This window comes from Myxocyprinus asiaticus, chromosome 30 (assembly GCF_019703515.2).
Source record: "Myxocyprinus asiaticus isolate MX2 ecotype Aquarium Trade chromosome 30, UBuf_Myxa_2, whole genome shotgun sequence".
NCBI lineage: Eukaryota > Metazoa > Chordata > Actinopteri > Cypriniformes > Catostomidae > Myxocyprinus > Myxocyprinus asiaticus.
This window is the reverse complement of record NC_059373.1, coordinates 8,456,880-8,483,160: the sequence shown is the minus strand read 5'-3', so window position 1 is coordinate 8,483,160 and position 26,281 is coordinate 8,456,880. Positions and strand designations below refer to the sequence as shown.

The following is a 26,281-nucleotide window of genomic DNA, read 5'->3' as shown; positions in this document are numbered from 1 at the left end:
TCTCCGTGATCCACGCACAACTTACCATGCACCCCACTGAGAGCCAGAACCACTAATCGTGACCACGAGGAGGTTACCCTATGTGACTCTACCCTCCCTAGCAACCAGGCCAATTTGGTTGCTTAGGAGACCTGGCTGGAGTCACTCAGCACACCCTGGATTCCAACTTGTGATTCCAGGGGTGGCAGTCAGCGTCAATATTCGCTGAGCTACCCAGGCCCCCGGCAGGCCCTTTTTTTAGTTAATCAGAAAACTTAATTAATCAGAAATGCTCTCTGCCTGACAATCATTTTTTTTTTTCAGGGTGGCTGACATGTCTTTGGATGTGGTTGATGTTAGCAAAACGGTGAAAATTACTTATAGCACCTTTAACTAAACTTTTGTATGTTAATCTATGTGTCATAATTAGGGCTGTCAATCTATAAAAAAATTTAATCATATTAATTTCATGCACTTCATGTGCCGATTAATTAATCGAATTTAATCACATATCAATATTGACTAAAAAGGCCCCAAAATTAAAATAGTTCATTGCATAATAATGAAAATAACAATAAATATAATATATATGTAATAAATATTATAATTTCCATAATTCAAATACATTGCATCACATATAGGTTATTGTGGTACTGACAAGTATTAAGACAATAAAAAACAAACAAACAAAAAAACACTAAATATTGTTTTATTTCCATGCCATTGCACGTAACCTAATAATTGCCCTATTTCCCTCTTTTAATTGTCAGTCTATGTACTCATGCATCAGACAGACGCTTTTGGAGCGTCTCACTTTAGTTGTTTCATGTCTCACTAGTTTCCAGCGTTTCTAGTCACACAAGATTTGTTTTTAGCATGCTTAGTCAAGGAAAAACATAGTTTGAAACCTTGAAAAACACATCTCGAGATCCCAGTGTTGTAGCGAACTGTGTTCCCCATCAGAATTTGTTCCCCACTAGCCCCGATAGGGTATGGGGTTATGGTTATGGTTAGGGTAGTGTGGGTTAGGGTAAGGGTTAGGGTTTGGGTAGGTAGGGTACGGTAGGGTGGGGAAGGGAAGGGTTAGGTTTAGGTTTGTGCAGGGGTGAATGCATTCTGACAGCAGAGAATGTTACCATCAGATACTGTTCCCCCCATACAGATGTGCTAGGGCGAAACAGATCCTGACGGGGAAACAGAGTTTGACAGAACACCCGGCATTCTGTTGTGGTCAGTCAAAGATTATTTATCCCGAGACAGAGCACTGGTGTTAAAATAAGTGGGAGAAATTGGAACACCCAATATGCCGGATGTAGAAAAGTAAATCCCGCTTTACATGTTAAAGAGCCATTCACCTTTTAGATATAGACATCGCTGTCAGTCAAATGCGCATTAGCTGGACCAGCCTGTTTTTTTGTTTTTTGTTCTGGCATGATCGTATTTAAAGAAGCCCGATTTCTGATACCACTGTAGTCACATTTAACTGCTGATTTGAAATATGGTCTTTGATCGTAATCCTGACCTGCCATTTTGGAGATTTCGATCTTTCCCCATTCAACAGCAGTAGATAATAGCTGTACTTTTATGCCGCTTGTATCCATAGAAAACAGCTGCCTGGAAGCATTGCAAAGATGGCCGCCAAGTGGACTGGCTTGCCTTGAAAGCAACTTTGGCTCAGTCCTGCTATCCTTCTGAGTGCAAAAGGGTGTCTGTACCTGTTCTTTGGTTTGATGAGGCCTTTTGCCCTTATAGCCGGTGCGCTGACTGCCCCCTACTGTCACTAATTCATAAAAACATCAAGGTGGAACATAAAGCTTAAATTGATCCGACTGTAGGAACATTCCTTATTTCTGAACTTACAAACAGATCGGGGGCATGATTAATTGCATTCATTTTTTAACACATTATTTTTCATATAATTAATCATGCTAAATTACCATCTTAAGTTGACAGCCCTAGTCATAATAAAAGCATTTTCTTTACAGATGTGTCTTCAATATGATCAATGCTTGTGCATGCATAATTGCTGTTGAAAACACAGTAGAATCACATTACAAACATGTCAGGCAAAAGTATGGAGGTCAGTTTATTAAAATTAAGAAGATACATATTGATTATTAAACTAAATAGGCTAAAAAAAATAGATGCAAAGAAAGAAACAAACCAAGGTCATGTCTTCAACACTGAATTATAACAGATGCTTATGAACACTGTTTATTTATGGTAACATTGATGTTGATGTACAGTAACAATGCTTTCTTTCAGGGGTTTTTAAATTACTACATAATATATGAATTTCATGAATGCATTATGCAAGTATAAATACCTCAACATATTTGTATCATGTCTTTGTTCAGAATTGTTCAAAATGAGGATTTATAACTGTCTTTATTACACGGCTTTCTGGAAAACTTGTTTCTTTTTGGTCAATCGCTGCATTCTGCGGTCAAATGTTTTAGTATAATGACCGCTAAACTGTATAATTGACCAAAGTCCCAGGCAATATTTTGATATTAATTTGTTCAAGCCATGTAATAATAGGATAATTTACAGTCAACCGGTCATTATTGCAAAATAAAGCCCTTCAGGGTGATGATACCCTGAAGAGTGAAGATCTGATCACCCTGTGGGGGTTTATTTTGTGAAAATGACTGACCAACTGTACATTAACCCATTACTTAACACACATTTATTGTTCTTTTTCTTCTCTATGCAGACATCTGCCTACAAATAAATAGCCATTGCTTATAACAAAGAATGATGCCATATCTTCATCCAAAAAAATAGCTCTCTTGTGTAGCTGTGTAAAATATCATCAGTCAAGTACCCTTAATTGAAATAGAAGGCAGCCGTCCAAGTAACTGAAAGATTTTTAAACACCTTACACTGAAGAACTTCTCATTAACTTGGAAATAAAAATAGTTCAGCATTAGACAAGACAGCTCCTGGCACTACACTGGTATGTTTTTCTGTCAAACCCCCAAGTTTTTGCCTTAAGGGTTTGACAGTTTTACATTGAAACTAGCAAACAGCTTGGGTTGGATTATAAAAGCAGAGAAATCTCCAGGAACTAGGTTTGTCTGTCCTGTTAAAAGAAACGGATGAAACTATGATCTCACTCCCTTATTCTCAACCCACTAATACTATTCTTCCATTAGCCTAATTTTTCTGTTATAGTATTCTCTCATTACTCTTTCTTTTCCTCTGTGGCTCCGTCACTCTTGCTATCGCCCTTGTTTTTGGGCGGTGGGCTGTCAAGGAAGAAGTCATTACAGGCTACGGTCAGCGCGCCCATGAGGATGATGAACTCGGTGAAGTCCACCTCGCCATCATTATTGGAATCCAGATCGTTCATCACTCGTTCCACAGCGTCTTTATCTTGAGCACTCTGTGTGGGAACAAAGTTGACGAAGCGTTAAAAGTGTGTGTTAAAAAATTTTTTTTTTAACTTTAATGAAAAGTTGAATTTCTGAACAAATGTTTCAGTAAAATCAAATTGGTGCCAAAGTTATAGCTTACTTAAAGATAATGATAAGTTAACTGCGCTTTGTCTACCACTTAAAAAATCTGAAAACTCATAAAATCAAGTCAAAATGACAGAAAATACTGTGACAAGTTTAATGGATTGAAACAAAGATATTGTCATTACATAATGATAAATACATTTCTTACTTTGTGTATCAGAAGGAACTTTATCAATGAAAGGGTATGTGATATACTGAACATGTCAGAGGAAAGAGCTTGGAGCTGGATTCACATCCAAATCCGGAGTATGTACTGTATATAATAACAGGGTCGCTGTGAATCTGTAAACCGTTATCAAATGGGTGTTTGCGTAACTTAAATGCAAATCCGAGCTTGAAATACAAGTTGTGTCACATTCGTGCTGTGGCAGATAGCAGATATGAACACTTCATGAACACTGAGAATTTAGGCATATTTGCATAAAGCAATTGTGTAACCATTAAAAGGATTCTTAAGAGGAATGCACAGAAGAAATCACCATGCTTTTTCTTTGTTTATCAACACATGCAACATTTTTGTCTTGAGATTGTTCAATCAAAAGAAGACTTTGTCTCTGAATTAGTCAACATGAAGTTGCATTTGCAACCCAGTTTATTTCCATAATGTGATGTATTTTCGAATGAAACAGGCTTTTCTAAAGAAAAATGGATGGTACTTGATTTTATCGAGAATTGATTGGATGATGAAAAGTGCTCAGTTGATTGGAGGGGAGGGGTTGAAAAAAAAGAGGGCTCGATGGTTTCAGCTGAAAATGAATGAATGTTATTGCGGTTTCAATAAAATATTACAAAGACAATTTTTCTTCCCTTTGGAATGACATGCACCAACAAAACGTTCACAAGAAGACCAGGAACAAGTATTAAGAAAGTAAATATAGTCCATTTTGATTTCATGTTGACTTTGCATTAGCTATTGCCCAAAGACTATATTTAGTTTAATGGCAGGGATAGTGGCAGCCGAGGAGCTTAGCTGATAACATAAATATTGCAAATTCTAATCTGGATAGGAGCAACCCATGAACTGGAGCGTGTTCAGTTCCAGAGTGCCACTGCACAAAAAACTTAACCTGCAGGTTGTTCCAATAAGGCTCAGCAACTAGTGCATTACAAGCTGATTTGAATAACTGAGAAGTTAAGTATCTTGTATAGTGGTGACACATACCCGTAGTTATTCATCACTCATGCACATTGTACACTGATCATCAGTTTTAAATGTGTAAATGCTCTTTTCTCACCCCTAGATAATTTCCCAGCTCCTCCGTCAGCAGTTCCCTCAGTTCTCCTCGGCTGAGTGTGTACTTGTCTCCTTCCTTCCCAGAATACTTGTGGAAGGTTTTGATGAGCATCTGCATTGCGCTTTCCAAGTTGGAGCTTGGTTCTTTGGACATGCTGTGAAGTGGTCAACAAAGGTCAAATGTTAGATACAACGATATGGTGCCCCCTCGCTAGACCCAGCTACATGTAAGGTCACATGACTAGCATGGGTGGAGCTTTGGCTCAATTAACTGTGGCACAAACACATGATTTTGGCTATGGGTGAAAAAAAATGTTTAAAATTGAGAACCAGCTTGTTTAAGATTAAGATAATGGGTTCTCATTAGGGGTTTGTCACTTTAAAAGCAACATTCTTACATATCACTCTTTGAGCGTGGCATCTTGGATCTTCTCTCTTCGGGCTCAGCAAGCTACTGCATATGTATAGAAACAAACACAGTGATTGATATTGTGCAACACAAGAAGAGAAAGACTTTGGAGCATAAACAGATTTGGCAAATAAATAGTCGGCACAAACTGTTGGAGACCTAATCCTAATGCAAGTGTGAGGTTTTCCTTTGACCTTCTGGATACCAGTTTTACATGTTTAGTCAATACTTAATTTTATGTCAGAGACATAAAAGCTTATCTTATCATTCGCAAAACTTTTCTTACTTTTACTTTGCTTTTCCTGGACACCAGTTTTATAGTTAATTATAAAGACACAGGGTGGTTTATGGGTTTACTATATGTAGGTTACTTTAAATTTGGCACTTAATCATCCTTACCCAACTGATGATTGTATAAATGGTCAGTGTTATAAAACTCTATTTTTTTGGCTTTGGTGCCTCAGGTAGCTGATTAGTCGCATGTGAACGCATCCCTGCTCACACCTAAATCATCTACTACCTGTTACTCATGTAACAGGGATCTCATGAAACATGAAACAAAAAACTGTCAAAATGAAGATAAAACTACCGGCAAGTTCCCCAGGGAAACTTCGTCAAAGTAATCCGAAGCTCCCTTGAAGAGACACACACACATATATACGCACACCTGAAAATATCAATTTAAGGATAACCATTTGATAACTTTAAGGACAGAGGCCAAAATTAAATGGAAAAAACTTAAAATGTCTAGTAAATCAATGTATTTCTTAAACTATAAACAGCAAAATTGTAACAGTTTTTAGATAGACAGCGAGGTAACGCTTTCCAATAAGGTAGTATTCATTTACATCAGCATTAACTATGAACAATACTTTTCATTCATGAATCTTGGTTTATGTTAATTTTGTATATTTATTAATACATTTTTACATTAAAAGCTGCATAAATTAACATTAGTTAATGCATTATGAGTTAAAATGACCAATAGTATTTTGATAAATTAAAATGAACCTTATTGTAAAGTGTTACCGACAACTAATTGATGGAACTAATAGGCCTACTGTAATTGACGTAACCCTTTACCCATAAGAAAATAACAGCTGTGGGAAAAGACGTCATTAGTTGATTAGTTAAATTACTCATTAAGTAATGTAATGAGATCAATTACATTAAAATGCTTTTTTTCTGATCCACTTTCTTTGATTTCCATACTATAAAAAGCAACGTGATTGAAAGTCTTTGGACAGAGTTACTCTAATGAGGCCTCCATGCTTCATGCCCTTATTTCAACTTCTACACCATCTAATTTAACTAATTAGTTAACTTAAGAGAGTACCTAATTAGGAAGCTCAAATAATGACATGCAGATTTGGAATAAATACCTGTGGATCCTAGGCCCCTTAAGGACTAAAACCAATAACCACTCTTCGAAAAAGTATGAAGTAGACACTTAATTAGAAAGTACAACATTGTTTAATATAGTGAAGTCATAAAGTTCCAAAGGAGGCATTTTAGAAAAAGAGACTATATGGCATTTTTAGAGGTACTTATTAAGTAAACACTCAATAATCTCTATAACCATGAGACAAACATGAAAAAACTAAGCTGAAAGCTGAAATTATGGCACAGTTTTGAAGGACATAGAAAGAAACAGAATAGCATCTTCATTAGCAGTACCATAATAGATTGGACACTGTGACACTATGGCAACCAAGATGAGAAGAGTAACATAATACTAAGTGACCCAGTGACACTGAAGAAACTGACCGCTCTTTGACTTGTAACAAAGATGCATTTGTTTATGCTAAAAATAATTACATTTTTATAATAAATCTAACCCCTTAGGTGACAAAATAAGGATGTTAATATAATCTGGAAAACACTATTTACATTATTTAGATTCTAGAATGTGTCCACATACTGTATTCAGAATTGGTTGGGACCAAATAAAGTAGGGTGAATACATGTAAAGTGGGACACTTAAGTTTTTAATATTCAATATTTTTTACTTTTTCCTCTGTATAGTGTAGGGGAGATATTTAGCCATTAAAAATGGTATTGTGTGAGGGGCTAAGCCATTTGGACCGTATTTTAAAATGGCAAAATATCAGAAAGTGTTCCACTTTACCTGTATTCACTCTTCAAGAAGCAACTATTGAAACCCAATATCGGTCATCAACTGACCTGAATATTCATATATTACAACATGGAAGGCTAAAAATGCAATTATATCATTGAACAGCTAATACATTTCAGGTTGCAGCCTTTTGTACTTTATAAAAGCAGCATTTAAATGTTACCTTTAGTAGACTATTTTATCCAAAGCTACTAACAAATCAGGAATACTAGGCCTAAAATAAATGTGATTCATCCAAGGGGTACAGTAACATGAGAAGTGCCTCAATACCAACTTCCAGATTTGCTCAGAAAAGTACACACACACACAAAAAAAATTCAAGTTAATACTAAGATGTAGGTGAGACTTTGAAAGACAAAAGAAGACTCTGGAGATATTCACTTAAAATATGAAAACTAAATGTTTCAAGTTATAACTAGCTTATGACAAGGAATTCAGACAATAGTAATAGCATCACTGACCTATGGACAGACAATTGAATAAGTCTTAAAAAAAAGAGATATCAATGGATGCTCCAATTCAGAAGAGCATTCATAAGCTTTATGCCCAGAGAGAAAGTTAGTCCTTTCTCTTGTCTGAGATATCCGTCTTACCTGAATGCCTATGGAGAGCTTCCTTTGTCTATAATGAAGTGCAAGAGACAGTGACAGACAGCCAGAGAGCCAAGGAACAGATGAGGAGAGAGAAAGAACCTCTGGGGTTTAAATATCACTTGCCCCCCCCCCCCCAAGAACATGTCTTTCATCTTCAGTTTCTGCAGCCCTCCTCTTCCGTCACCCCTCCCATACTGTCTTCCTTTAGTTCATCTGCCAATGTAAGGGCCATTTGACCCCGCCATGCCAGCTGACTTGATACAAGAAGACTCTACGTCCCAGTGGAGTTTGCATTACAGTCTTTTATTGTTGAGTTGTTGGAGATGGTCAATCGTACAGCATAGGAAATAAAGGCAGCGAATGTGGTCAGTTGGTTACATTGAGTGGCCGTTTTAGCTATGTACACTTAAGGAAATAGTCAAGCATTCGTTTAACAGACAGAGTAGGTATTATGTTACCCAGTACTGTTCAATGGACCTTGTTTCTTATTCAAAACAAATAAAGTTCAATGAACAGTACTGGATAACATAATAATGTTATAATGTTCAAAAGACCTTATTATGTGTTTCTGATTCTGTCGAACTGTTGACTGTGTTACAACATTGAGCGCCCAAATTCCCAATTGTTTATGGCATTATATATTTTTGAGATGTTTACATATCCTGTGGTGTGACTTGCTGTACTCCATCTAAAACTATTTAAAACATAAAAAATAGCTTTAAAACAATTTTAGAATTTTGCTAATTCTTTAATAATTATTACCCATGCAACTTTAGGAAAAAAAAGAAAAAAAAAAGACTGAAATCTTTATGTTTTTAAGCCGAAAAACTTTATAAATAAATAGTGACCAGTTTTATGATCTATATTCACTTCCCTTCTTAATTGATTTAAAGTTTAAACTAAAATATTGCTAAAATAAAAACTCAGGGACATGTTATAGGCTACATCAATTACCTAAATGTGCATACTAGCAGTGTGCATGTTAGTTTGTTTTTTTTTTATTTTTATTGATAGCTATAGCATTTTCCACGGTACAACATGTGGGCTAGTCAGGAGCATGTTCAAGGATGTTAGCATTATGCTAACATCATAAGGTGTGATTGCAGCTAATATTATGTTTCAAAGAGTGAATGACGTTATAATGCTTATATAGTGGGAGCTAGCTCCACGGCTTTTGTAGACTCAGACACACCAAAACAAACAAGCCGGTAACAATGGTGCTTATAGATAGCTGGGATATGCATGATAGCATGAGCTAAATGAGAGCTCATTAGCATGATCTGAATGAGCGCATTTTAAGCAGCATAGGATTTCACACTGATGTGGGCTATAGATATCTGTGTAATGCATAATGTATTATGTATAATGTATTATGTAAACTGCTTGACAGTAGAAAGATAATGGCTAAATAGTGAAAGTACTGTTCTTTTTATTTAGTCTGTTATTTGGACTTGGAAAATGCATGGCTTTTTATAAACATTTCATGACACATAGGAAAACGTCACGTCTTTACAACATGTTGCTATATCAAAATGCATTGAATCATTGATAATTAGTGAAAAATTCAGGGAACACTAAGATAAGGTTCCTCATTAGGCCTTTGTAACATGGTTGCCTAGCACAAATTTTAGAATAGCTGATATATGATAGAATACAACATAAATAAATGTAATACCACTGATATGGCTAAAATAATTTTGTAGCTACATACAAATGATATATAAATTATATTAGTGGTCTTTAAGATTTTCTTGGTATTCTCCATTTCATTCATTACTTTGATTTTATACATTTCATTTAATACTTCTCTAAGGTCTAAATATGCTTACACACTGGTTGGCAATGATCACATCATGCATTCATAAAAAATGTGGTTAAAAGCACTTCATGAATGCTCTATGAATTTAGTCCCCAGTGGATTTAGTAAAGGTTGACTGAGCTGCTAAAAACCTTACACAAATACCTCAATTGTTTAGTAAGTGCCAAAACAAAAATCTAGATTTTAGACCAAGAAATGACCAAAGACATGAAAAACACCTAAATATAGGGAGGCAAACATCATGCAGGACACTCCAGGTTGTGTCAACAACAGTTCAAAAGGGTTTGGAGAGTTTGAGTGATTATTGAATTGTCCCACTTATTATAAGTCTTCAGGGGCTTTTCTGCATTAGTGAACCAATACTTTGGGACTACTTGGGGCTCCCACAGGGTCCCTGGTGTGGATTCCATCCCAAAGGCTTTTAATTATTGAGCATCGGCCATCATAAGGACACTAAGCACCTGATATTTCAGCTCTGAGACCACGCAATAAGAAAACCACACGGGTAAGAAGACTGAAATAAAGAAAGGACAGCTAATGGAGGGTGTCAGAGAGAGTTAGATACAAGTGCAAAGATAGAATGTAAAAGCATGCCATAAAACGACTTTATTTAAAACAAAATGTGTTTATTTTTCTCATGCAAACAATGCCTTTCTCCGATTTGGCAGAAATGTGAATAACAAAGGATGTGGATTAAAGTTAGTGTTGCCATGCGTGCCGCAGCACAAGTCTGACACTTGATTTTGTGCTACATAGTTAGATATGTTAAATTCCTGCAGAATGCCATTTTATAAAACAAACACAGGCTTATAGCTAGTTTGAAGTTGTGTGACACAAGAAAGTAGGCTATATTGTACATTTACGACTAGCACCGGAGTCAGATGATCAACCCTGTCATTAGGAGGTGGCACAAACAAAAAGTAAACATTGAGGGATGAAAAGCACTTGAAGGGATATTCTCCTTCATGTCATTCCAGACCTGTCTGACTTTCATTCTTCAGTGGAACACAAAAAGAGAAGATTTGAAACTGTAAGTCTTCTGCAGCCATATATCATTGCTTCGTATAAGAAACTAATTTCAACCGTTATTTACTGAAAATCTTGCTTAACAACCATGGTCACGATTCACATTCATAGTATGGAAAAGAGAAGCTTGGACTCCTTTTGTGTTCCACAGAAGAAAATGTCATACGGGTTTCAAAAGACATGAGGGTAAGACATAATCACAAAGTTTGGGTCAACTAGTCCTCAACTAGTCCTAGTGCTGCCATATTGAAGAGGGGACACAGTGCTTGCAGTACCCTTTAAAACAACTCTGGCTCAAATAAAGGATATAGACTTTTGTTATTGCACCCCTTTGGCCATTGGTCACATTTTCATCTCAATACATTGGCAAAAATCTATCACACACGATCATTACAAAATGAATCACAGGCATGAATTGTTGTAAAATCTGAAATGAACAAGTGGCCTATGCCACTAAAATTTGTAGTGTATTGGCCGGGTTTCTTAAGTGCAGTGGCCCCAAAATGTATTTGGATATTTAAGTTTAAAAATTTAAAAGTTATGAATGTCTTTTCATTATGTAACAAAATATTAAACCAACTGGGATTTATTTGAATGAAATACAGCACAAACACACTATTCAAGCAAAATACTATTCGAAATAAAAAAAGCATCTTTTAAAACATTAACTTTTCATTGCAAGGACGAAACATGTGAAAAGTGAATGGTGACTGAGGTCTTCTTTCGTGCTCCAGGGAAGTAAATTATTCTGGAGTAAATGATAACATAAGTTTCAATTTTGCATTTACTATCCCTTTAAAAGTCATTGCAAAAATGGCTCAGAAAACTAAAGATATTTCTGCGAAAAGGTCTAGCATCATTTGTTTACAAATACCACTTGGTTTAGTATATTGTTGTCTATGTAAAAAAATTCATGCATTTCAGTCATGACAACTCTCGGAATAAACTGAAGGTGTTAGATATGACAAGTTGGTAGGTTTAGTCTTGGCAGACTAGCTCTGCTTATATTGCTGCTGCTGTCACTGCTACTGTGAAGCAGATCTAGACAGGTGATGTTGGGGAGGAGGAGGGATTCAGAGAGAAAACTCTCATAGCGTGCTGCAGTGAAACTAGCTTACTTGCAAACAACTAAGGAAATGTAAAAATTGTCTTTCAAAGTACCTATCAGCTTGCGCCATTTCATGACTGAACTTAAAATCACATTTAAGTGCGACTTAAAATTCCAAAAGTGTCCAAATACTTTTTGGGGCCACTGTATGTATAATGAAAACAACAAGAGTAAAACAAACAGATCTGAAAATCTCAACTTTCTCAAGCTCCTATGAAGCTTCCTCTGTTTTATTATTCTCTTCCACTTTCGCTGCTTCCTGTTCCACGTTTGTTTTGTTCTCCTCCTTTGGCTTCTGCTCTTCAATCGCTGCTTCCTCGGCCACTGCCTCCTGTTTTGTCTCCTCCTCCTTTGCTGCCTTTGGCTCTGCCTGTTGTGGTTCTGCCTTCTTGGCCACTGCAGCTGCTTCAGCTTGTGCCTTCTGAGATGAACTCTCTGCTTGCTCTTCCTGATGCGAACAACGCTTGTCGCTGAGAGCCTGAGCCAAATAGCCAATCAGCTTCATATACTCCTGGAAGCTGACCTTCCCATCCTGGTTGTTGTCAAGTTGTTGACACATGCCTTTTATTTCGTCATTGTTCTCTGCGCCCTAAAACAAACAAGTTGTTCAGATGTTTAGATCTCAGTCAGTAACAGTTTTTCACTGATCACTTAACTTGAGGATCTATTGACGGGCTTGTCATTACAAATTTGATTGGAATGAACTGTATGTTACATGCACATTCTTACACTGATTCTGCTTAATAAGCCGACAATGTGTGGTCATGCAAACGCATTATAAATGGCGTAAGAATAAACCAATTGACACAGGTAGATTTTTGCCCAGTGCACTAATTTCGCAGTGCATGTAAACACCTTTACCGGCATTCTTTCGAGCTTATCCAATGGGCGCACGTGTTGTGCGCATGCCTCTTCACCTCTTTACGTCAAAGGCAGACAATAACACGATTGTTTCAAATGTCATGTAAATGTGTATATATGTAAGCTGATTTTTGGGAGTAGTCAGCGTATTGGTGTACATATAAAAAGGATCAATGTCAATTTGTGTATTGTATCAGGGTATTGTGGGTGTTTGTCACTGTGTTCCCATGCAGTTGCTAAGGTGCTCTGAGTAGTTTTTACTGCATTGCTATGTTTTTGGTGGGGTTTTCTGGGAGGTTTCTAGGTAGTTGCTTACTGACTCAAGTCAAAAGAGGCCACCCCCAAATCTCCATGATATTCTGGTCCCTACTGTACAATCATGCCACGTTGTCGGCATGATTTGAGGTAGTCATGCTCTGAAGTTTAATACTTATGGTTTTATTTAAATCCCTAACCCTATGTATGAGCAATAGTAATAGTGATGCTTGCCTCAGCAAGCACCACTAAAACGGTTTTATAATTTATAATTTAATGTGGTGATGGAGCAGATAACACTGGATCACATAGCTGAATTCTTCATGGAAAATCGCTATTTGCACACAAGCTTGTGCTTTCTTTTTTTCTTCATCAAAATCTAGCTTAGTAAGTTAAGGAACAAAAAAATAAATGTACGTTTTAATTGCATGGAAGCAAACAGACGATAACTATAATATTAAACATTTTATAATACGGTAGCTATAAATATTATATTCAGTGTTGCATTAAGTAATAGCCATTAAACTAACAAGATTAACTAAATAAAGTTATTTATTTCTCCATAAAATAGTCTAGTTTAACCCCAAATAGCTCAGTCTGAAATCACTCACTTGGTTACTCACTCATTATTCCCTATATAGTGAATGCTACATACTGCACAACTGTTTATGGGGAACTGCAAGCGATTTCAGACTGTTGTGAAGGGAAGTGATTATATAAAAGCTAAACATTGTCTAATTAAAGGAAAAACCTGTCAAACGCATGCATTTCAGCAACAAATGACAATCGATCAAACAAAAGCATTGATATACAGTATATCTTAGACTATGAAAAACAATTATTGATTGTCCCAGACAGGGGCGTAGATTCCGGGGGGATGGGGGTGAGGTAACCACATCCCCCCACACACGCATACACATATTTATACCATGGGTAAATATTTATACCACGGGTAAATGCTTTATGCAGCCAAATCTACGCCCTTGGTCCCAGAGATCAGACATAGTTGGTAAATGTTAACTGCACACAGGTTGATGCAATTTATTAGCGTTTATTATCATAACACTATGCTCTTCCTTGGATTCAGCCCTTAGACGTCGCTTATAGCAAAACGTATCACTCAACTGGCCTTACCAAATTAGACATTTGAATAATGATCCCTGCCAAAGCGTTTTAAACTAAAACATTTTTTACATACAATAATAATTCAACTGAATTATTGAACTAACAAATACATATTTGGAAGTTCAAATAATCCATTCAAAATCCACTTTGCTCAAAAATCTGAGGGGGCATGACACCTCTTATGGTGAGTAAATCATGCCAGAATTTTCATTTTTGGGTGGACTATCCCTTTAAGGACCTATGAAATAAAGTTTTGCTAGATTTCAGGAAAAAAGGACACAGCTTCTAACCATCAGAATGTTGTTCAGGTTGTTCTTCACAAGGTTCTGGAAATCCTTTGATCCAAGGTTCTCCTTGCCCTTTGCTGACTTCAGGAACACTCCCACTACTGTTTTGATTGCTGTCTCCATCTTTGCTTTCACTCCTCAAAGAAAAATGCAAAAATTATTAGACAGCTGAAATTTGCATGCTTTTCACAACAATTAAATCCCTAAAATATATGTTCAGTGTGAGGAGTGCATTAAAAATGTTTGCAGCAAAATTAGATTTTTACAATACTAGGGAGTTGTGGGGTGTTGCCACAGGATTGTCATGCGGTGGCTAAGGTGTTCTAAATGGTTTTTATGCAGTTGCTAGGGTGTTCTGGATGGTTGCTAGGTGTTTGCTGACTAGCTAAATCAAAAGAACCCACCCCCAAAACATTCTTCTCCTTAGATATTGTTTGGGCCCCTCCTTCAGTGTAAGGATTTTTTCACCTGTTTTATCATCCACATGGTGAAAATCATAATTCTGATCCCTTTGAAAAATAAATACACACCTCTCCTCAACAGGTACAACAATATGAGGTATCATTCATGATCCACAGCAAAAATCTGCAAGTTTATTGCAAACTTGAGTTTATAGCAAGTTTGGTACTAAGGCTCCCTTAGAATGAGCAATAGTAATATTGGAAGAAGTGGGGTCATTAGATGGTCTGTGACATTCTACACACCTCAACAAGTTAGAGCCAAAACTCCCCTACATTTACTTATCTTACACTACCTCAAAGTGTACTAGGGTGTGGAGAATGGAAATCTTGGGAGTTAGAACTGACAGTTGATTGTAGATAAGGGAAGAGAGAAGAAGGCAAGTTGCCAATGACTGTCCTGATCTTTGATAGGTCATCTGATCTCCTGATGACCAAACCCGCACAGTGGCTTCATGTTTCTCAAGGGATTACCAACAAATCAAACGTCCCATCCTTTATCTCCCTCTTTCTTTCCTTACTTAGTCTTTTTTTACTGCAGTTTGTTCCTCTTGCTCTTATCACCTCTCTCAGTGTAACAAAAAAATCAATCTGCTTTCCACTTTTCTCATCATCAGCATGTTTCTCTTTCATCTCTTTTGCCATGCATAAGATTTCTTTTGGTGAAATACACTCAAAAACATTTTAGCCTGTTTTTAAGATGTACGCATTTCAGTTTCATAAGAAAATTCCATCAAATTGTATTACGTAATAAAAAATAAAAAAATTAATAAAACTTAAAATATATATATTTTTTTTTATAAAGATCACACAATTAAATCTGATGGAATTTTGTTATGAAATTGAAAGGCGTAAATCTTAAAATATTTAGTGTATTTTTATTATTGGAGATGATGGGTCATCACAGACTTTTTCCACCATTATTTAATACATATTTATAATATTAGTAAAATAAATACCTAAAATAGAATACTCTCTCTCTCTCTCTCTCTCTCTCTCTCTCTCTCTCTCTCTCTCTCTCTATATATATATATATATATATATATATATATATATATATTTAATAATGGTGTGGTGAAAAAATACTAATAAACTGCAATGCCAGATTAAACTAATGGATTTACTTTTAAGGTAGCAGAACACCTTTTACGTATCAGTCACGCATAATATCTATGCAGACATGCATTTACTCTTGCGTTCCACTACATAGGTTTCTACCGATTGGTCAAAGTTTTCAAAGGAAATGCCAATAGCCAATCACCAGATCAGTGTCGAAGAATGCACAGCATTATTCAAATTCTTTGATGATGTGCAGACGGTGATCACTCAGCTAGTTAGGTATGAAGATGTTTCATGTGTCAAACAGATTTTGAAAAGTTAATAGGTAATTTCCTAAAATGTGTTCACCTCATGTTGTTTCGAACCTGTATGACTTTCTTTCTACTGCAGAAAACAAATGGAGATGTTAGAGAAACGTTAGCCTTTCAGTCACCATTCACTTTCATTGCATCTTATTCCCAAACAATGAAGGGGGGTGGGGGGGATGGGGAGTATATCTTTTGTGCCTTTGACAAAAGATGTATTGTATTTCATTGATGTAATCTTGCACAAAAGACAAGAGTGTCTTGCTGAGATACAGCTAAAAACGCAACTCTGGGGGCTTGTCGTCTTTTGAATTCCAATCATTTCTCTTGATGCAAGTCATTCAGACTTGACCAGAAAGTTACGACTTGCTAGTTAGGTTAGGATGGGAAACTTATAATTTGCACCGCTGTTAAAACAAAGATATACAGAAAAACAGTGACATCAATCAGTCACTAAAGAGGCCTTTGGGTTGTTGCAGGTCAAAATCTGTGTAGGTGTGTTTGTCACATGATACAGTTTCCAATGGCACTAAATTAGCGGACGCACATACGCAACGAGTCTCCCCTTATCAGCTGCAATAAACACATCGGCAGGTAGTAAGCAATCATGAAACATGCCCATTAGCCTAATTTAATGAGCAAGAGATGACGCAGTAGACGCATATTAAAGTTTCTGGTTGCATAGGCTGTTTAAAAGTGAGCAGGAGCCCTTTACACTACAGTCTTGTGAGCCACGGATGGAACGGTACAGGAAAAAGTTTTCTACTTCCACACAGACACTCTGCTAATGATGTCACAATGCAATCAAGTGTATTATTCTTCCATGTCTTCATTCACCTAGCGCACTGCCTTCCTAGACTGCATTTTAATGAACTGTACGGAAAACAGATGCAATGAAAGTGAATGGTGACTGAAGCTAACATTTTTTGTGTTCCACAGGAGAAAGAAAGAAAGCCATGTGGGTTTGGAACAACATGAGTGTGAATAAATGATGACAGAATTTTCATTTTTGGATGAACTATCCCTTTAATAAAAAATTGCAGCTATGGCAGTGTGCAGGACTTTTCCCCAATTTTTTTTTTTTTTTTTACATTTTAGAATAATAGTAAAGTCATCAAAACTATGGAATAACATAAATGGAACTATGGGAATTATGTTGTGACTAAACAAAATCCAAAATAAATCAAAACTGTTATATTTTAGCATCTTTAAAGTAGTCACCCTTTGCCTAGAATTTGCAGAAATGTACTCTTGACATTTTCTCAACCAGCTTCTTGAGGTATCACCCTGGGATGCTTTTTAAACAGTATTGAAGGAGTTCCCATCTATGTTGGGCACTTATTGGCTGCTTTTCTTTATGATTTGGTCCAAAAATGTATTATATTTTGTTTTTTAATGAAATAAACTAATATGGTGGCACAATTATATTTTTGTCTACAAAACTAATTTCAAACATTTAAGCATACGCCTTCAGATCAAAAGATTTTTAAGATCATGAGAAACATTTCAGTCAAGTGTTTCAAAACTTTTGACCGGTAGTGTATATAACATAAAGTACCTTATATACATTCATAAATATTAGATTTGAAATAACATTATAGTCTATCATTTGTAAAGTTAAAAACTTTGTGCATTCTTAAGACTGTAACCAAATAGTTCAGTCAAGCACAAGTCATAAAAACATAATAACCTACTGTCTGTATAGCATGCAAGATATGTCTGGTCTGTGTAGGTCTGTCTGATCTAAGATGAGTCTCAAAACAAGGTAAGTTACCTACCTAAACAGTAGTTTTGGGCTGCATATCGGCATGTTCTGAATCAGCATGCATATGATAAAAGTGATATTTGAACATAATATTCAAGTATATGCATTTGAACTAAATGGAGTTTCCTGGTAGGCAGCACTGTAGGTTTTTAGACACAACCCCTACTGTACAATCTGGATACTGTAAACCCTTATCCACTGTATAAACTATGTCAACATGCCCCAGACTAAAGGGCCATTGCTCTGTTGAAGTCAATGCTGTGTTGTTGTCACAACTCTTACAATCACACCTTGTCTTCACAATCATATTTCTAGTGACTATAGGCACCATTCACTGATCCTGTTGACTCTTTCAACCCGCGGTCTCAACCCTATCCAGTGCCAGTCGTTAAAGTCGTATGCATTACTGACACTTCTGGCCCTTGACCTGGCAATTCCGCACATGTGCTACCCTAGACAGTCTCGAGCTTTAACCCAAAACTCCCTCAGACAGACAGGACGTGGATGGGCTACTCAAGTTTGCTAATAATAAGTGATGACGATGGCTCTTCCATTACTTAAGTGACTCTCTAAACAAGAGGGGTCATTTCTGTTAAGCAGCACCCTTTGAACTCTGTAATGTTTAGAAATGGGAAATGCTTGAGCTGTAATATAATAAAGTAATTCTATAAAGGAGAGCACACCAGTATACCATACTTTCAGAAATACTGTGTTGTCAGATCAAGCTCAGGCACTTAATAATACAGAGAATGGAACCTAAGTTGGAAATAAAGACCTGAAGTAGCCCTTGCTCATGATTGCATGATTGAGAGTTGGCTTACATGAGGGTGTCAACAAAGTTAATTTTTATATTTACTGTCTAACTTTTTAAGTTTTGATTTTATCATAGCGATTTCTGTTATTTTAACAAAACTGTATATTTTAGAGTGAGACAAACCAATTAATACCACAAAACATCAAATAATTCATAAAATCTGTTCAAACTGAATAAGCTGTTGTTTTCTTTCTGTTGTTAACTTGAAATGATGTCACTTCCTGAAGGATGTCATTAAGAAACTGGTTTTTGTTAGTAAAAGGGATATTTCAAAAGATTAACAGGATGGAAAGTGATATTGAGGAAAACATAAATTAATTACTAATTTTTAAAAAACTATTCCCATTAAAACATGTTTTGAATGAACCATTTTGATTAGAGAAAGGAAAAAATGAAATACCTGAAAAATCTCTTAATTAATTGCTAGTCTAATGCATAGCACCTTACAACATAGTATACTCAAAGTAGTGAAATTAATTCAAATGCACCACTATGTTCACCCACTTGTAATATTGTCATATATTAATATTACATTGCCTATTACAATTTCCATCTTTAAAAGTTTAAAATTGTGTCCAACAGGCCTATGTAAAGACACACTCAAAAATAATATTTTAGCCTATTTTTAAGATTTATGCATTTAAATTTTATTACAGATTTCCATCAAAATGAATTTAGTGAACTTTAACCAATTTAAATGGATAACGTTATATATATATATATATATATATATATATATATATATATATATATATATATATATATATATATGCCTTTAATTCATTTACATTTGTTAAAGATTACTCAATTTAATTTAATGGAAATGTGTTATGAAATGTAGCCTAAATATGCAATTTTGCAATATGATGAGGACGTGGAAATAGGCTGCACAGTAGGAAAGACCCATAAATAAATCCGTGCCAACAAACGAACTAAAAAAAAGAAACAGAAGACACAGTTTAACAAGTGACACACACGCACTCCTTCGGTTTACCGTTTCTCTTCAATGCGCAAAAGCGATTGAGAGGTTTGCGTTTCCAAACGGGTGAAAGCGATACGCGCGCGCTCTATCGCAGTAACCACAATACCCGGTGCTCGCGTGCGCCATGAAAAATTCACGCAGGAACAAGTTTGCCAGTGTATATAAAATCCCACGGACAACAATCTGGAGGTCCATATTATTTGCTTCATTCTTAAACCAAGCGTGGATTATAAACACTAAAAACACATATGATATCATCTCATAATCCACAGGCATCCACTAATGATAGGCAAATAAATAATCTGCTATTAATAGTAGCCTACATATTGCTGCAAGATTACATTATATGAAATTAGAACATTCTTCAAGTGTATTATTCAAACTTAAGATAAAAGTACAACAATGCATAGGCTACAACTTCAGCAGCGGTCATAAACTTTTTATTAAACACGTAGGCTGATAGTTTGCGCGTGAGTGCTTAAAAATGATCGCGATTAATAACGTGTCAACTGGTAAAAAAAGACGCAACATCTGTGCGAGGAAAACTGCAGATCTGCGATCAGTTGACTGCGGATGGTCAAACTGTTTTCCTAAAACGTGGCGTGAACAGTGTTAGAAAACGTCTCCAGATATAAACTGCAAACTTTCGCGTTGTTTGAACTAGTTCGTTTGTTTTAACATGCCTTTAACGTTTTTGGAGCACTTACCCTAAAATGAGGTCAGCACAGATTGACAGTTCGCAGCAGTTGCAGTAAAACCTTTTTTCCCTTTCCTTTCTCTTCCCTTCGTATAAAAAAAAAAAAAAAAAAAAAAAAAACTTGTCAGACTCGAACCGTTGCCCGAATCTCTTCCGTGAATTTTTTTTTTTTTTTTTTTGGCACCCCGACTCGGACAAATCAAAGGGCGTGTACCTGGAGCAGAGAAAAAAAAAAAAAAAAATAGGGGACGAACTTTTCTGTGCCACTTATGTACAGAACGTTTGAATATTTAAGAATTCCTAAATATGATTCCACGCATGCGTGTTCTGAAACATCAGCGTTATAGTGTGTTTATGCCAGAAATCAAACTGAAAATCATGGCAAAATGGCAAAGTGTTTTGTCTGAAGCTTTAGTGGGAAGTACAAAATGTTAACCCTTACCTGCACAATGTATACACCATGCACACACAGCACTGAAGAAGCATTGAGACAGTAGCGTGCAATATTTAAACACTACATGACTCATTGTTGTCTGAATTAGTGCCTGAATTCCAGGTCACCATAATGCATTGTATATTAATAAAGTTTTAGACAGTTTACCAGCCTTGAAATAAGCCCAAGTGCAGACAGACTAATGAATCATAACCCAGTGCCCACAGTTTCTACATTTATTAGCTTTTAATTATGTGTGTTTAAAATAGGCACTACTAGTGTTAAGTGGTTCATACAGACTGATGTCAGTTTGTGTGGACTATGGTCATGCCTTAGTCACACCTCACACCTCTTTGATTATACTACAAAGTTCACTCTCAGCCAACTATCAAATATTAAATTGAGAGTTTTGCATTAAAAAGCTCTAGGTTTGCAGAATTGGATTTGCATGCACACTAGACTAGTAATTGTGGTGCAATTGTTCAATTATTCAAATCTGAATTGGAGCAAACTGTGATGTTCAACTATTGCGGAAGATCAGCTAAATCTAAACTCTCTGCCCCCACTTTGACTACTGCGGTCACACATTTAACTACCTACAATACTGGTAATTGGGGTGGCTACCTGACACCTCATCGAACCAGCAAAATGGATGTATATGATTGTAAATTAAAATGTTTTTAATGCACCCCTCAGTGCAGTTTGGCAGAAGCCATTCAAGTTTTCAAACAAACCTTTGAAGTACTTCAGGCATACCACTTGGCCAACCACTTGCAAATAAGACTCAAATCTCCCTTATTATGCATATACAAAATGAACACCCTCACCCAAGGCACACCTGTGAGCAAAGCACTGCCTGGCAGCACCTGCTTTTACAAAAGAAGCATATTGTATGGACATTTCTCTCTGAACTTCTAACAGACTGCTGGCTTGCACTAAAATTGTGAAGCTCTAAAATTAAGCCACTGGGCAATAGGACAGGTGAGGGCTTTTGTGTGGTGTTGGGTTACCATAAAATGATACTATTAAATCAGGGATGCACCATAGTCTCTACACAAGCGACAGTTGGGGAAGGGTGTGGATAGAATCTTAAATGACTTGGTCAATAAAGAGGCAAGGCAAGGCAAGGTTACCTTGAGAATAAAACAATAGTTTCTTTTATTTGGTGTCACCTGCTTTGGACAATCATTAACTACAAACACTGGCACCGCCTGTGTAATAACTACATCAGAGAGTAACATGGTAAAATTTAACATGATTGTCTCAAAGTTGACTAGTGGCATATTTAAAATGTCATCCCGGCTCTTCGTTGGCTAGAAACCGCCATGCTTGTTCGCCAGATTGCCAATCAGCTGCCAGAATTCCATGAATGTCAGCTCCCCATCATTATTCGCATCCAGTGAGCTCATGAGCTGGTCGATCACAGCAGGGTCAGAAACATTCTGTGTGGACACAGGATGGACTGGCATTTACTTATTTGTGCAATGACACTAGCTCCATCTAGTGGTTTTTACTGATACTGCACATTCTTTCCCATTGACCTATTAATGTGGGGGAGTTTCTGCTCAGCATGAGCCAAAAAGAAAATGCTCTGATGTGGAATTTTTCCTTTGTTTGAAGACTTACTGATCTAGTTTGGATGCCGACATGGTAAAGCCAGACAGTTTTTCATACACCATAGCAGAACAATGTCTATATCTAACTTTAGAGAGTTCTTTTAGGAAAGGGCTTTTGTTAATACCCCGACAGAATCACTATGGCATCTTTAGAGGGCTGGGATGTGGTTAACTAATCACAACTCACAGCAGAAAATTCTCTACATTATTCTTACCCTTGTAGTCCTGTGTACTCTCTTGCAAAATACAAAATAGTACAAAAATACTAATGTAACACTGAAAACGGGTACTTAAACTTTATTTATTTATTTAAACATTTGTTTATGTCACAGATGTTTAAAAAATAATTTAGATACTAAAAATTCACATGTAGAATGTGGACAAATACATTTTAATCACAAAACTACATTAAATTCAATGTACTGTAGTTGGACACTCTAAAATAAAGGTTCTTAAATGGTTCTAAGCAGCACCTTAGGTTCAGCAGAGACCCTTCTTCTTATCAAGAACCATTTTGAGTTGGTTACATGGTTCTGTGGAGATTAAAAAAGTTCTTGATGTTATGTTATAGGTTTTCAGATCAGCCTATTGGTCTATGTGTTCCACTGACGTGCACAGAACGGGGGCTACAGGGGCGCAAGCCCCTGCTCCTTTTGTTCACAAATCTAAAGGTGACCTTTTGGTCAAGGGGAGATTTAAGCGGAGGTGCCTTTAAGAGTGTGTGCTACAGCACAATCCCCCGCTGACAGGCTGAAGCGGGCAGCACAACAACTATTGGGTAGGTTTCTATTTCAAGTCCCAGACCGATTTCTCTTCCCACTCTCTCCATTTCCTTCAGCCCCTGTCCATGCAGACCTGTGCACGTCAGTGATGGGTTCTTTAAAGCACCAATACATAGATGGTTTTCTTAAGAACTAGACAATTAAAGGTTCTTTGTGGAACTTAAAAAGGATCTGTTATGCATCAGACTGGAAGGCACTTTTTGTTAAAAATGGAACCTTTATTTTTAAGAGATAGATCTGAAAGGAGGAATATGGATGTTAAGCTTACTCTAACTACGGGCCTATATACCTTATACAAGTTTCCGCCATCTTTGATTTTTAATAGGAATAACAACAAGGCTGTGAGGGATAGACTTACAGTCTCTTCGATGGGCTGGGCTGGTCTGTAGTTTAAAGTGTCTTTGGGTCGTTCCGTGGAAAAAACATTGAAAAAATATCTTTCTAAGAACATTCAGTAGATGAAAAACTCCAGACAACATGAGTTGTGGAAAATCAAGGAGCTTTTTCTAGGATTATACCGTTCGTGCCATTGAAGAGATGATAAGCCTATCCCTTATAGCCTCGTCGTCATTCCCATTAAAAATCAAAGATAGTGCTACTGTGAATAAAGTCTATAACTGATTAAAAATAATAATAATTGCCTGCCTCAATTAATTGTAATTGTGTGCCTCAATTAAAGGAATATTCCAGGTTCAATACAAGTTGAGTTTAATCGACAGCATTTGTGACATAATGTTGATTACCACAAAAACTTATTTAGAATCGTCCCACCTTTTCAAAGAAGAAAAAAGAAAAAAAAAAAAAAAAGAAAAAATCAAGGTTACTGTGAGGCACGTACAATGGAAGTGAATGGGGCCCATTTTTGGAGGGTTTAGAGGCAGAAATGTGAAGCTTATAATTTTATAAAACCTCTTACATTAATTCTTCTGTTAAAACTCATATTTGAGCTGTAAAGTTGTTTAAATTGTAATATTTATTGTCATTTTAGGGTTTGTTGACATTACATCATCATGGCAACGAAGCTGTAAAATTGGCTATAACTTTACACAGAAAAGGTTAGTAAGTGATTTAATCACACATCTTGTTTATGTCTTGTGGATATACTTTTGAAAAAGTGAGTATTTTAATATTCAAAAATTGGCCCCCATTCACTTCCATTGTTAGTGCCTCACTGTAAACTAGATTTGTGCCTTTTTTTTTTTTTTTTTTAAGAAAAGGAGGGGTAAGTCAAAATTAACTTCTCTGGTAATCAACATTATGTCACAAATGCTGTCGATTGAGCTTAACTTGTATTGAACCCGGAACATTTCTTTAAGGTAATTAGAATGCTCAGGTTGGCTTACCTTTACAAGGTTTGGTAGCTGGGATGCGAGCAAGCTTTGAAACTCTTCTTTGCTCAGAGTGTTTGCAGATCCATCCTTCCCCGCATAAGTCTTGAACTGGGAGATCAGAACATTAATGGCAGATTCCATGATTCTGGAAAGTTGGATGGTTAGATGACTAGAAAATAAAATGTATTACAGGTTAGTCCTTTTTAATATGCAATAGAAATTATATTCAAACTATATTATAACTCATAAGTCAAGACCAGTTGGAAATGTATAAAAACATACTGAGATAAATTAGAATGTACATTTACATTTATCACACATTTTTATTACTTTTATTTAGATGTGTGCCATGGTCTACCAGATTATGATTATGATTACCCCTTTAATGCATTCCTCGGGTCTTTAGTGACCCGGAACCTCATTCCATCCACCCCCTTTACCTCATCCATTTTTTGGAGTTATACTCGTACTTCTTTAGTATTCCTCAACCTTTCTCTCCTAAATAGTGTTACTGCTAAATTAGTTAATTAAAATAGTGTCGCTTTTTTTTTTTTTTTTGTGGCGCTTCCATAAATCATATTTGAATGATTATGTCATATCTATAAGTTTACTATCACAGGAGATATATTTATTACAAGACTAATGAGTACTATATTAGTACAAATAACATCACGTTGATTTTCCGTCTGACAATGGTGAATTATCAGTATCCCATGTGCATGTACACACATATTATACATGCTATTTGTTACTCAAGGTAGTGCTGTTTTTTCAGTGATTGACTTGATTTACATTTGACAATGCTATTTGACGAAGAAGCAACGAGGAAGTAAACTATAGCAAGTGTAACACATGAACAGTATACTCTGGCTATATTCATTTGGATGCACTACTGAAATTATGAAATCTGTGAGTCTATTTAGACTCAAAAAGTGAAAAATACATATGTGTAGCATTTTGTAGATCCATTTGTGATAGATATACGTCCCGGGTCGCTAAAGTCCTGAGGTATGTAATAATGTTTAGCGAAACACCCATGCAACTATCATTTTTATTAGAATGCAGAGATAAAAATGAAATACAATTATAAGGTCTACTGAAAGGAAGAAAAAGTATCATGTACTTACCTGACCTTAGAGGTAATCTGCTTGCTCGGAGTGATGCCTATGACCTCTTGGTCTCACCTTTTATTGCCTTAATCTTGCAATCTCAGCGGAAAACAAAAATCATGCCCACTGCTCTTTCACAACCAGTAAGGATGTCATCTCCTGCGTATGTTTCCATAGCAAAGCGTAGACTCTCTCATCATACATACACAGAGAGACACAATGAATTTATTGTATTCAAGAGGTGGAATAGCATCTGAGATCGTAGAAGCATTCTGCCCTAATTGTGTTTTATGTGTATTTGTTTATACAACTGAGTAAATAAGCTTTTTGTTTGTGGTCATTTCAAAGCATAACATAATACCTGTAGGTTGATTACTCTACACCTCCATATCAGGTTTCCTAAATGTTGTCACTTCAAACATCTGGCATCAGGGAAATTTAATCTGATCGCTCCATCAAAACTGACTCAGCATCAACTGACATGCTGGAATAAATACTATGACTTTATTAACATCTTAACTTCTAAAGATCAGTTTTAGAGGTCAATACTAATATGTGCACTGAAACAGAATA

The 26,281-nt window shown here is 36.3% G+C and overlaps 3 protein-coding genes across 4 annotated transcripts; all 3 read right to left on the bottom strand.

Moving 5' to 3' along the window:
• Nucleotides 1-2,047: 2,047 nt before the first annotated feature.
• Nucleotides 2,048-7,931, bottom strand: LOC127421019 (protein S100-A1-like). 2 transcript variants are annotated; one of them, XM_051663732.1, is made up of 4 exons: nucleotides 7,877-7,928; nucleotides 5,136-5,191; nucleotides 4,739-4,892; nucleotides 2,048-3,367 (listed from the first exon to the last, which is right to left on the bottom strand). In XM_051663732.1, exons 2-4 carry the CDS (start codon nucleotides 5,156-5,158, stop codon nucleotides 3,167-3,169), a joined length of 378 nt encoding a protein of 125 aa, XP_051519692.1. In that variant the 5' UTR covers nucleotides 5,159-5,191; nucleotides 7,877-7,928; the 3' UTR covers nucleotides 2,048-3,166. The 2 variants fall into 2 exon arrangements, with proteins under 2 accessions (XP_051519692.1, XP_051519693.1); XM_051663733.1 differs by lacking the exon at nucleotides 5,136-5,191 and having other exon boundaries at nucleotides 7,877-7,931.
• Nucleotides 7,932-9,288: 1,357 nt separating this feature from the next.
• Nucleotides 9,289-20,567, bottom strand: s100u (S100 calcium binding protein U). Its single transcript, XM_051663731.1, has 3 exons — nucleotides 20,448-20,567; nucleotides 14,361-14,494; nucleotides 9,289-12,418 (listed from the first exon to the last, which is right to left on the bottom strand). The coding sequence occupies exons 2-3, from the start codon at nucleotides 14,478-14,480 to the stop codon at nucleotides 12,041-12,043; spliced, it is 498 nt and encodes a 165-aa protein (XP_051519691.1). The 5' UTR covers nucleotides 14,481-14,494; nucleotides 20,448-20,567; the 3' UTR covers nucleotides 9,289-12,040.
• A 1,432-nt stretch (nucleotides 20,568-21,999) lies between these two features.
• Nucleotides 22,000-25,870, bottom strand: s100a11 (S100 calcium binding protein A11). The gene is made up of 3 exons (XM_051663737.1): nucleotides 25,727-25,870; nucleotides 24,612-24,768; nucleotides 22,000-22,312 (listed from the first exon to the last, which is right to left on the bottom strand). Exons 2-3 carry the CDS (start codon nucleotides 24,738-24,740, stop codon nucleotides 22,184-22,186), a joined length of 258 nt encoding a protein of 85 aa, XP_051519697.1. The 5' UTR covers nucleotides 24,741-24,768; nucleotides 25,727-25,870; the 3' UTR covers nucleotides 22,000-22,183.
• Nucleotides 25,871-26,281: the final 411 nt, after the last annotated feature.